This window comes from Phycodurus eques, chromosome 7 (genome assembly GCF_024500275.1).
Source record: "Phycodurus eques isolate BA_2022a chromosome 7, UOR_Pequ_1.1, whole genome shotgun sequence".
NCBI lineage: Eukaryota > Metazoa > Chordata > Actinopteri > Syngnathiformes > Syngnathidae > Phycodurus > Phycodurus eques.
In genome coordinates this window covers 13664114-13677405 of record NC_084531.1, presented here as the reverse complement: position 1 = coordinate 13677405, position 13292 = coordinate 13664114, and the positions used below count along the sequence as shown (strand labels likewise).

Below are 13292 nucleotides of genomic sequence, written 5' to 3'. Positions count from 1 at the left end.
GGCACCGACAACCTTACTGCCACAGCTCTGGTCAGCCACGTCAACAATGGAGGCACGGAACATGGTGCACTTGGACTCAGTGTCCCCCGCCTCCCCCGGGAGGTGGGCGAAGTTGGTGGGAGTTGAAGCTCCTTCTGACAGGGGACTCTGCCAAACGTTCCCAACAGACCCTCACAATATGTTTGTGTCTCCCAGGTCGGACCGGCATCTTTCCTTGTGATGCGCATGGCAGTTCTTTTGAGTGTACTGAATCATCCAATCAATCCAAACTCTTCGTTCAAAGGATTTGTTCACCAAATCGTTCAGTTCTTTTTCACAAAATCTTTCAAGTGCTTCCTCATTCAGTTCACGAGCCATCCCTGAGGTTCACGTTCCCCCAACACGTTCACCGAAGGACTATGTGTTGTTGTTGTCACGTATTGTAATCTAGGAAAGGTAGGGAGATTTAAAAAAAAAAAAAAAAAAAAAAAAAAAAAAAAAAACAACAACAAAAAAAACAAGCTAAATTGTCACCTACCTATCTCTCTCTCTCAGCAAACTCTCGAACACCCGGCTTCGGTTGTGACTCGTTAACATGTGTGCAGCGAGCTCAGCTACCAAACATCCTTCCGCGTCCCCTTACGCCGGCCGGTGTGACTTTTCTGCATCTCACCTTACTGTTATACTGATTAGTGGAAAGCGTCTTTGAGTGTCTTGAAAAGCGGTATATAAGTTGAATGTATATTATTATTATTATTTTTATTATTAATATTATTCTTATGAAACATAAAGCTTTGATAATCACATTAGAGACAGAGGGAATATGTATGTTTACGGATATACATTTCTTAATTTACATTTATTTTAAATGTGTGCTTGTTTTCATGTGCTTGACTGACTCAACATAAGCCGTTAGCCTGAAGAAACGGCTGGTAGTGAAAGCTATCCCCGCAAGGACGTCAGGACTTGCGGTTAAAATCACTCATGAGTATGTTCACTGCGCAGTAAATTGTTCCCTGCGCAAACGAATCAATCATCGTACTAGTACATCGATCCTTACCGAAGAAGTTCAACGAACAAAACATTCGTGTCTAACGGATCGCCAACAATAATTTCAACAAACGAATCACTCTTCAGTTCTTCAGTGCACCAGTTCACTGAACGAATCATTCAGTTCACTTAAGTCCCTCCCCTGAACGAATCACTCTTCAGTTCTACAGTTCAGTTGTACAGTTCATTCAGTTCATCAGGCGCTGCCTGATGCGCTGCCTGATGCTGGCTGCTCATTAGTCATTCGCCGAAGTGAGTGACAACACTGGCGAATCACAAATCACATGGCAGTATGTTTAATGTAGTCCCACCCCTGTCTGCATTCTGGCTGCTCATTGGTCATTCGCCAAAGATTCAGAAGTGAGTGACAGAACGCTTCAGCAGTTCCGCTCCCAGCCAACTCACTCGCTTTTTTTTCTTTTATACTTGTTATTCTAATGTTTTTAAGTATTTTCTCACCTCTACATATAACATTATTTTTATTATTAGTGTTTACATTTTATTGTCTTTATTGTAATTGTCTATGCTGTTCTCTTGGCGAGGCCACTCTTGGAAATTAGATTTTTAGTACAAATGACAGTCATAACAGAAAAAAAAGAAAAATAAATAAATAAAATCAGCATTTAATAATACGTCTATTGTAAATAATAAGCAACATTCACACATTTATTGTTAAATATTTTTTTTCATTTTATTCTTTAACACACTTTTCTTTCACCCTAAGCGAAGGAATCCAAACAATAATTCAAGAAAAACAAAAAGAAAGTAATAATGTTATAATAATATAATAAAATGTCAGCAGTATATTGACTGGGAACGTCTACCTGTGTCTTGCGTATCCTCAAATCAGCTGACGATCTGTTCTGACTTTCTTCCTGCTCGATCGTATGCAGAATACCTAGAATACAAAAAGACACACATGGAAAACAGACATTAAAAAAAAATAATAAAAAACAGACAAAAAAGACACACACACACATATTATATATATATATATATATATATATATATATATATATATATATATATATGTATATCAGAATAAGGTCTAATAAAATAATAAATATAAATAAATAAATACATAGTATACAAAAACTATTTCTATCTATTTTTCAACATTATGACAACTTTTTTTAAAAGTTCACAATCAGGTATTACTTTGGCGTCACTTGTAATTTGGTTTATTCTATTAAAAATTTATTAAATGGAATATTGTTGCTAATGTACTCGTGTGTGTGTATAAAACACACACACACACACACACACACACACACACACACATATATATATATATATATATATATATATATATATATATATATATATATATATATATATGTGTGTGTGGCTATATATATATATATATATATATATAGCGCCACACACACACACATATATTCTGTTGTTGTGATCTGGACCTTTTGTGTGTCCTTAATACATTTAATTTGAGTACTTATGATCATGTATATCTCACACAGCAAAAAAAAAAAATATAATAATTAACCTTACTCTTTAATTTGGAGCGGACCTTGTTGGCCAGTTTCTTGATGTCTGCCATAAGATCCTCCAGTTCAGCCTTTGTTTCTGAGGAGAATTGACAAACACAACTATAACACTATAGGAACACTTTCACAGTCATGAAACAAATCCAAGCTTCACAACAACTTCATGAAGACAAACAGCATGTTTGGCGTCCGCCTGCTGTCTTCTTCCCATTCCTACAATGCAGACATGCGCTGCAAACACTGCACAGATTTTTTGGGGGGAAGTTTAGTTTGTTACTTCCAGTAAGACTGCTGTATCCATCAGTCAAGTTCAAATACACCATGGCTCAATTTCCCAAATGCTAACTGTTCTCATCTGATTAACCATGAAAGCCAAAATAAGCAGTGGAAAAGCACAGCTGTACAATTGACTACACCGATCTTAATCAAGCCAGTAAAAATAACATCCATCCATCCATTTTCTGAGCCGCTTCTCCTCACTAGGGTCGCGAGCATGCTGGAGCCTATCCCAGCTATCATCGGGCAGGAGGCGGGGTACACCCTGAACTGGTTGCCAGCCAATCGCAGGGCACATACAAACAAACAACATTCGCACTCACATTCACACCTACGGGCAATTTAGAGTCCCCAATTAATGCATGTTTTTGGGATGTGGGAGGAAACCGGAGTGCCCGGAGAAAACCCACGCAGGCACGGGGAGAACATGCAAACTCCACACATTGAACCCCGCTCCTCAGAACTGTGAGGCTGCCGCTCTAACCAGTCGTCCACCGTGCCGCTAAAAATAACATAAGTGAGAAATAACGAAACCCCTCATGGAAGGAATTGCCACTGGTGTATACACACAAGGAGAAACAGTTTGCCAAGCTGGAGTGCATAAAAACACACTTCAGATAGTGACGTTTGATACCACTAATTTCCTTTCAGATCAGATTCGGGGTAAAAGTCAAACTGGTGTCGGAGATGTGTCAATAGTATCGACATTTTGATTTGTGAATCGATTATATACAATAAATATCTGGTATTGGAGGTATTGATATCTCAGTATCAATCCGTACATTCCCACTATCAGACCCTCTGTTGAACATGTCGTTATTTGTCAACAACAGTGAGCACGGATGGGCGTACTAATTGATCAACCTATCAATATTTCAGTTTGTATTGATTTTTGATTAGTTGTATTTTGAAGAAACTAAATCAAACTGGAGTGCACTAATTGGCTTCAACCAGCAGAGGCGCTGCTGATTCACTCTCAATGATGTTGCTGTTTATATTTCTTGATCTTATTTCTTGAGATGGTGAATTTTTGTTAGCTGTAATAACAAAAATCCAAAATTCACCATCTCAAAAAAAAATAATATTACTTAATGCACCATCAAATTACTTTCCTAAGAGTGTAAAGAATCTGTGTAATACATTTCACTTTTTGAATTGAATTTATGAAATGAATGAATTTTTGTACAATATTCCAAGTACCTGAGATGTGCTGATATGTGACAAATAAATCATCATCTTTAAAAACTTTCCATATTGCACAACTGAGATAGAAAACAACAACAAACACATTTGCCATTTAATAGATTATAAATGTAATGCAAAATATAGATTTTAAAATCTAATTCATGTTCTGATGTGAAGACTGATTTTGTCTTATGAAAATCCTATGATAGCATACAAACAGCTCAACATGGACTACTATTGTACTACCTCACTTAAACTCCCTCTTCCTCCTTATTGTGGAAATTTCGGCAAACAAAACCTCCTCAGTGATTTAATTCTACCGGTGCAGCTTTCAGTTTCATTGTGGACCAAGGAATAATAGCAAGTGACACATACTATTGAATGTGAGTTATAAATCCAGTGGCCAGCACAAAACCATGAATCATTCCACAGTAAATTCAGTGACTGCTTGCATGCACTACAGTGGTACAGTATATGAGACCATATTAAAAAAACAAAAACAAAAAAACAACAAAACTTCCCTAATTTGTATTTACAGATAAAATATACAGAGCTGTCAGATTAATCTTAATGTTAACCATAAGCAGCACTCAAATTAGACACAAAGTTAACTCGTTTATTTTTACAGCGAAGGGGAAATAATGGGTCACACCCACACGCACATACTACCCTGGAGCATTTATTGCCGTTTTAAAGAAAGTAATTTATCATCTTGATGTCAAAAAAGAGCTAGGTCTTCATATGTTAATGGGCCACATGAAACCAGTAAACATTAAAAAGGACCTTTACAAGTTACTCAAGTAAAACTATCCAAGATGAAAATAGATTATTTGACAGACACACACGCACACAAACACACACACTAACTTATAGCTTCCAGTTAAACAAAGCTTTCACCCATACAAACACAGGGTGAACAAGAAGCCCACGTTAGACAATAAAGTGTAAATAATATAATATAATACAAATGATAAACTAGCGTGCAGCATGGTGTACTAGTGTTAACAATGTCTGTCTCACAGACGAGAAAATGAATGGATGAATGAATGAAAAATAAAGCAGTTAAGTCAATTTTTTTAAATAAATAAATAATAGGAGGGTAATGGAATTGTATGCCGCATTTCAAAAGACTCAGACACTTGACAATAATGGAGAACACAAAGTATGATGATTAAAAGGTATGATTAGAAACTATTAGAAATGAGAAAAAAGCTATTAAAAATAATAAATGAAAACAAACAAAAAAAGGTAATATAAATAAATAAAACAAAGAAGATGATATTGGAATTGTAGGGGGCCTTCCAAAAGGACACTTGACAATAAATGTGCAACAACACAAAAAGGTGATCAAAAGGTATGGGAAGAAATATTGGGGGGAAAGAAAATAAAAAATATTAACTAAAAACAAGCTATAGGGATTTTACAGCACCTTTAAAGTGGCACTAAGCAGGCCCAAAAAATGGCATGTAAATTCGACACACCACAGAGAAGGGTCTTGTTAACAAGCCTGTCAAATTTGAATGAATAAAACAAATCGCTAAGTATATAAAATCAGGTTTCAAAACTTGAATAATAAGGGCCACCTCTTAGCTTTCAGACGCTGTTCTGTAAATTGATGCATCCAGCGAAGACGCATTTTTGGGGTGTAGCCATCATTAGCTTGCTAACTGCACGCTGGAGCGGTAAATGGGGCTTGTTATGGAAGCTAAGCACAGCTAACACTCAACTGAGCAGCCAAACAAAATGATGTCACTTTGGACTTATATAGTGGGGAAGGGAACTCGCACTGGAAAGTATACACCCCTGCCCTGTGATGTCACGGGGCTATGTTTTAGCCCCGCCCACAAAATCAGTTAAATTCAAACGGTGACAACCATCCTTAAGCTATATCGCAACAATCCAGCACTACAGTATATTGTGTCTTTGCATATGTTTTCAACACTTATCTTCAAACATATTTAATGTATTTTAAAACAAAAGACGGATATCTGGTTAGAGCCCCTTTAAAAAGACCCAAGGACACATGCCAATGATGGGGAACAACACAAAGTTCGAAGAAAAATGGCACGAAAACAGTGGTGAAAAAGAAAATAATTTGGGCCGCAACAAATAATCAAATAACTCTAACAATTTGATTTCATAAAAAGGTAGAATCAATATTTTCTGCCTCGAAGCATTGCATTTTTCCACACGGGCTAAGGTTACTGCAGTCGCATGCACCAGTCCTTGTAGAAATAAGTTGCCATGAAGGAAGCTTAACAAGGACAATAAAGGTCAATGTGCACCACAATAGCACATCTTTGATAGCCAACTCAAGGTAACGTATCGATGTTAGCTAACTTAATATAGCCCGCCATCAGTAGTTCGAACATTCAGTATATAATGCACATTTATACACAAGTTGAAGAGCTGGCTAACGGGGTGGCAAATGGGTTAGCCAGTCAACTCTAAACTCTCATTCACTGATGCCCATGTCACTCACCAGGCCAAGGTCCCGCCTTTCAAAGCCACACGCACTTAAAGTCGCAGATACTACATTAGAGCGTGAGGATGGCAACCCAAAGAGGACAAAATTAAACCTGCAACTCAAATGTACATGTTATTGTGTGTGTATATATATATATATATATATATATATATAAAATAATAATGCAAAATCCATTTTATAATAAAAACAAGATATTGGAATTGTATAGTGCCTTTCAAAAGAACCAAGGATGCTGGACAAATAATGGGGTTGGGCTTTGGGATTAACACAAAGTATGTAGCCTCATACAAAATACAATGAAATCAAATTAAAATGACAACGGTAAAAACCAATAAAAAAAAAATAATAAGAAAAATAAGAAAAACTAATTTCCCAAGGATGCTTGACAATAATTGATGGGGTGCCAAAAGCATATTGGAGGTTGTGTGTCTTTCAACAACAACATGTAATTACTAAAGGTTGTTACAAACAGTGGTTACTCGCTGTAAATTTGCTGGGTGTTTTTATTTATTTAGATTGTTATTTTGTTTTGGATGTTTTACATGTTGAACTTTTACACTCACAGGGGTGTAAAGGTTATGGAAGAGTGTAACCATAGAAACCCCTCATGAGGTCAGCAGACTCACCGTCACAGCCAGAATAGAAAGCAGGCTGGTTTCTGTGTGTTTCACTATGTGTGCGTGTAAAGGAGTCAGATTAGATTCCGCTCTCCCGGTTACCAAACAGAGGAGGCCAAGCTGCTCCATCAAGTGTCCACTGAGCCTTGTTATTGGCCGTCGGAAAAAAAGGAAGAGTGCGCACGTTAATGAATCAGTACAAGTGCGAGGAAAGCAAATTAGAGTGCAAAACTGAGGAATCAATTGAGTTGTAGCTTCTCACCCTCTTTCTCTCTCTCGCTCTCTCCCTCCCTACCTCCCAGACGCTCCCGAACGGAATCTTCAGGTCACGCTTGTTGCCACAATTAATACTGCGTTGCTATGGCGACGCGCGCAGCCGGGCCTCTCACCAGCTTCAGATTGTTTCCAAAGTGGCAGAAGAGGGAGGGAGGGAAGGATGGAAGCCGGAGGAGGCGCACAGTGCGAGCACAGGAGACGAAATTCAGTGAATTGCGGTAAAGTTTCCTGCAGTGTTATAAACTGATGGAGAAGATGTCGGTCATTCAACAGTATAGCAGAAGGGAAGGCACCCCAACAGTCAGATTCTATACACATTCCAAAAATTGTGCAAACACCATTTGGCATCAATTTATACAGCAGTGATGGGGCTTTGGGATAAGCCAAAAAAAAGCCATAAAAAGCAAGGCATGCTTGGAGAACAAGGAGAGAGATGGTGATCAACTTCATATTTTCTTTTCATTTTCACTCCCAGTAGGTGTACAAGCGGTGTGCACCCACTCGATTCACAAAAATTGCTTGAGATGACTTTTGCTGTGATTTGGCTCCATGTAAATAAATTCACAGGTGACATTTTTTGTTCAATAGAAATGTAGAATGTCAAACCTAGACAATTATTGGAGGACCTTTTTACTTCTGTGACCTTAAGAATGAATAATAATATGTTAAAGGGGACATTTTATGGAGAACAAAATGTGTGTATACCTAAATTAAACAAGCAAGCAATTAATGGTAGAGAATGCAGTTTTCAAACTGCTAGCAAGATTTGAATGTATAGGCTTACGTCACTCCCCAGCTCCGCCCTCTTGCGTCTCTACCCAAAGAAATCCCCACCCCGCCCCAGCTCATTACATTACCATGCATGACAACGACATCGCTAGCATGGCATGATGGAGTGTCGCCAAACACAAAATGTTTCTGGTTTGATGTTGTATTTTTTGGAATGTACATATGATCAACTTACCTGATAACGTGGTGACAACAGTGATGTGATGTGATGTATGCAGCGGTTTTCCAAGCTAAATATGCAACTGTTCGTGTATAAGAGACCACAGTTATACTGCATATGTCTACCTTTGATTTGTCTTGAGAGCTGTTGAGGGTTGCTTCTTTTTAACTTTTGTTGCTAAATGGAGTTAAATAATCTGGAAGCTGTGGTGTGTCCCCTGCAAGGCTACGTGTGCGGCGGTGCGTGTGAGCAAATGATTGACAACTCTTCGGTCAAATCTTCAGTCTCTGATTGGCTAGTCATGTTGACCCCATTAAAATGAAATTGCAGGCATATAATGAAACCAGAGAAGGATGATCTTTCAAAAGATAATTTAAACAATATTTTACTATTCAGACAGTTTTAACATAGTTTTCAAATTATTATTTTTTTTAACTGCAAACTCTAACTTTAATGTTTTGTTATCTGATTATAACTATTCCCCCACTATTATAGAATAGTGACGCTAATGTACATAAACTGCCACCCCCCCAGTACAGGTGAATCACACTCCTCAGCCTCCCTGGTATGGTCTGTTCAGGGGTGCTGGAGAGGAGGCTCCGTCGGGAAGTCGAATCTCTGATTCAGGGGGAGCAGTGTGGTTTTCGTCCTTGCCGTGGAACAGTGGACCAGGTCTACACCCTCGGCAGGGTCCTCGAGGGTGGGTGGGAGTTCGCCCAACCAGTCTAAATGTGTTTTGTGGACTTGAAGAAGGCGTTCCACCATGTCCCTCGGGGAGTCCTGTGGGGGGTATGGGTTACCGAACCCCCTGATACAGGCTGTTCGGTCCCTGTATGACCGGAGTCAGAGTTTGGTCCGTGTTGCTGGCAGTGAGTCGGATTCGTTACCGGTGAGGGCTGGACTCTGCCAAGGCTCCCTTTTATCACCAATTCTGTTGATAGAATTTCTAGGTGCGGCCGAGGCATAGAGTGGGTCCGGTTTGGGGGCCTCAGTATTGCATCTCTGTTGTTTTTGCAGATGATGTGGTTCTGTTGGCTCCATGACGCCGTGATCTCCAACTCTCACTGGAGCAGTTCGCAGCAGAGTGTGAAGCAGTTGGGATGAAAATTACCACCCCCAAATCTAAGACCATGGTCCTCAGTCGGAAAAGGGTGGAGTGCCCTCTCCAGGTTGAGGAGGAGATCATCCCCCAAGTGGAGGAGTTCAAGTATCTTGGGGTCTTGTACACAAGTGAGGGAAGAATGGAACGGAAGCTCGACAGGCGGGTCGGTGCAGCGTCTGCAGTGATGTGGACTTTGTATCGGTCTGTTGTGGTGAAGGAGCTAAGCCGAAAAGCGAAGCTCTCACTTTAACAGTCGATCTACGGTCCTACCCTCACCTATGATTCACAAGCTATGGGTAATGACCAAAAGAACAAGGTCCCGGGCACAAGCAGCCGAAATGAGTTTCCTCTGCAGGGTGTCCGGGCTCTCCCTTTGAGATAGGGTGAGAAGCTCAGTCATCCGGGAGGGGCTCAGAGTAGAGCCGTTGCTCCTCAGCATTGAGAGGAGCCAGATGAGGTGGCTCGGGCATCTGTTTAGGATACCTCCTGGACGCCTCCCTGGTGAGGTGTTCCGGGCACGTCCCACCGGGAGGAGACCCCGGGGACAACCCAGGATACGCTGAATAGTCTATGTCTCCCTGCTGGCCTGGGAACGCCTCGGGATCCCCCCCGGAAGAGCTGGATGAAGTGGCTATGAGGGGGTAGTCTGGGCTTCCCTCCTAAAGCGACTGCCCCCGATACCCGACCTTGGACAAACGGAAGAAAATGGATGGATGAACAATTCATCAATTCACTTCAAGCTGTTTAATGCCACTCCAATGCCACTCCCAGTTGATGTTTAATGTCAACCTAAACCTATCCATCCATCCATCCATTTTGTGTATCACTTATCCTCACTAGTGTCATGGGTGTGCTGGAGCCTATCCCAGCTATCTTCGGGCGAGAGGTGAGGTACGCCCTGAATTGGTCGCCAGCCAATTGCTGGGCACATTGAAACAAACAACCATTCACACTCACATTCACACCTACGGGCAATTTAGAGTCTTCAATCAACCTATCACACGTTTTGTTGCAATGTGGGAGGAAACCGGAGTGTCCGGAGAAAACCCACGCAGACACTGGGAGAACATGCAAACTCTGCACAGACGGGGCCAGGATTTGAAGCCCGGTCCTCAGAACTGTCAGGCAGATGTGCTAACCAGTCATCCACCGTTCTGCCTATATAACAATACTCACAGGCATATATTATTTATCCTCTGCAAAGAACGACTGCGAATGCTGTTTACTGAGCAATTTTGACCAGCTTCTTCATGTATATTGGTGTGTCTGTATTATACTGGTCACTGATGGTGTCATGGTACACTCACCTGACTTCGGTGCGGGCAATGTGGGTTCAGTTCCCACTCAGTGACGGTGTGAGTGTGAACGGTTGTCTGTGTCTATATGTGCCCTGCGACTGACTGGCGACCAGTTCAGGGTGTAGTCCACCTTTCGCCCGAAGTCAGCTGGAATAGGCTCCAGCGCCCCGTGACCCTAACCAGGATAAGCGGTGATGGATGGATGATGTATTATACTGCTCCCTGGTGGCCATGGTGCACACAGCAGAAAGAGCAGCACCATCTCCATTGAACTGAAATGAAAAATGTGGCAAAAACTGTGTAATTCTTTATATTATATTACATTATGTCATTACAGTATTTTTATAAAGTACAATACTATAGAGGACAATTTTTCTTATTAAAAATATTTAGGGTGGTAGGCTGGAACAGATTAATGGCATTTCCATTCATTTCTATGGGACAAAATGATATATGGTACAAGTGTTCTGAGTTACATGCATAGTCACATAACAAAATAAAATTGGATCTTCAGGCACCACTATTTTTCTTTAGCAGCATTTCATTTTCACCCACACTCTTGGCTCTGCCACCGCAGAGTAGAAGCCTTGCCTGTTCCCATCCGCCAGCTCGACCCCCCATCGGGGGTCTTCATTATATAAAAAAAAAAAAAAAAAAGAAAATAGGGAGTCAAGAACTAGGGTGTATAAAGTGTCTATAAATCTTGATCCTTGGGGTATTTTGACGAAAGCAAATCCGAACGTCAGTAAACACCTGGGAACTGTTTGAACTGTTTTAAACAGTGAAAACATTTGAAATTCAGTAATTACCTGTAAATCTTAATAAATTAGAATAGTGCCAAAACCTTAGTTTAGTGAGGTAGTTCACTTCAAAAAGTGAAATTCATTATAAAGATGCACTACACACATTCAGAGTGAAATATTCCATGATTTATATTTATAAATAGATATAATTTTGATGATTATAGCTTACAGCAAACAAAAACCCATAATTCACCATCTCTAGGTACCAGAATATTACATAACAAACAATCAAGAAACAATGACAATTATTTTAAATGTAGAAATTAGGCAAGAAGGTGTTTGTGTGAGGGTTTAATGCATCTATATAATGTATGAATACTGAATGATATAAATGGACCTTTCCACCATATTCAAATTTATTGAGACGTAGCTGCATTACATCATTGGTCTCCCATGAACTCTTGCTTGTACAGTTTATTAACATCACCTCCAGATGGCATAACAGACACCACTTGAGACATCATTTAGCAGGAACATCCATCCATCCATTTTCTGAGCCGCTTCTCCTCACTAGGGTCGCGGGCGTGCTGGAGCCTATCCCAGCTGTCATCGGGCAGGAGGCGGGGTACACCCTGAACTGGTTGCCAGCCAATCGCAGGGCACATACAAACAAACAACCATTCGCACTCACAGTCACACCTACGGGCAATTTAGAGTCTCCAATCAATGCATGTTTTTGCGATGTGGGAGGAAACCGGAGTGCCCGGAGAAAACCCACGCGGGCACGGGGAGAACATGCAAACTCCACACAGGCGGGACCGGGGATTGAACCCGGGTCCTGAGAACTGTGAGGCTGACGCTCTAACCAGTCGGCCACCGTGCCGCCTTAGCAGGAACAATGAACACAAAATACTGCACTGGTACTGTACTATTCATCCATCTAGTTTATACACTTGCCGAAAGTCATGTGAGGGGGCTGCATCCAATCCTAGCCTCTTTCGGAGTCACCCTGCACTGATCACCTGTCAATCACAGGACTGACTCAGAGATACAGTCTGACCACATTGCACTGCACTCCAGTCTGCCTAAATTGCTTCAATATACAATTACACAACAATCACTTCCCTAAATCTCTTACCATTGTTACTTAATGGTACATACGGTAAATGAGAATCAAGAGGATAAAGCAAATAAAGACGAACATCAGCTTTTATCAGGTAAGGCTCCCTCTGCTGTCACTGTCAGGCCTCCTTCCTCCCTGATAACAGTCCATCAACTCTCCATCTCTGTGACTGTCAGACACAAGACAGAGCACCTTAACACAAACTCCCAACCAGAACAGATTCCTTTGCTCTAACACTGGTCAGTTTGCTGCCTTTCCCATCTGCTTTTACCTCAGTTCTCTATCTCATCTCTGTGAATATATGACAAGTCCTTTGTGTGTTTACCCTCCTTATTGACTGGTCTAGAGTCCAGGCAGCGTGTTTTGAATTTGTACACCCACATCTCACCTCAAAATAGCCATAACATTATTATGATCTATTCCCCCCACACCCCCCTCACACAGACAGACACAAACACACGAGTCCGTTTTATCGAGGCTCCGCTGTATTAGATAAATGGAACAGTACACTCTAGATTAAAACTGGTACTGCCCATCCATCCGTCGGTCCGTAATGCCAATGGCCTTGGCAGAGGTTGTCGTTCGAACTGACACGGTGTCTAACCTCTAGTGCCTACTTACTTTCCAACAGTTTGTAGCTGCGTGTGAGGGATTGGAGGGTCACCATAAGAAAGATAAATATGTCAGTAAAGCTTTGTTGC

General features: G+C 40.8%; 1 protein-coding gene across 6 annotated transcripts in view; it reads right to left on the bottom strand.

The window, feature by feature from the left end:
• Positions 1–13292, bottom strand: part of stx1a (syntaxin 1A (brain)) — a 78239-nt gene that overhangs the window by 21728 nt on the left and 43219 nt on the right. For all 6 annotated transcript variants that reach the window (XM_061682575.1, XM_061682574.1, XM_061682572.1 and 3 more), the window contains exons 4-5: positions 2539–2613; positions 1854–1927 (exon numbers count right to left, since the gene is read on the bottom strand). In XM_061682575.1, the coding sequence (XP_061538559.1) occupies positions 1854–1927; positions 2539–2613 (149 nt within the window). The remainder of the gene's footprint in view (positions 1–1853; positions 1928–2538; positions 2614–13292) is intronic.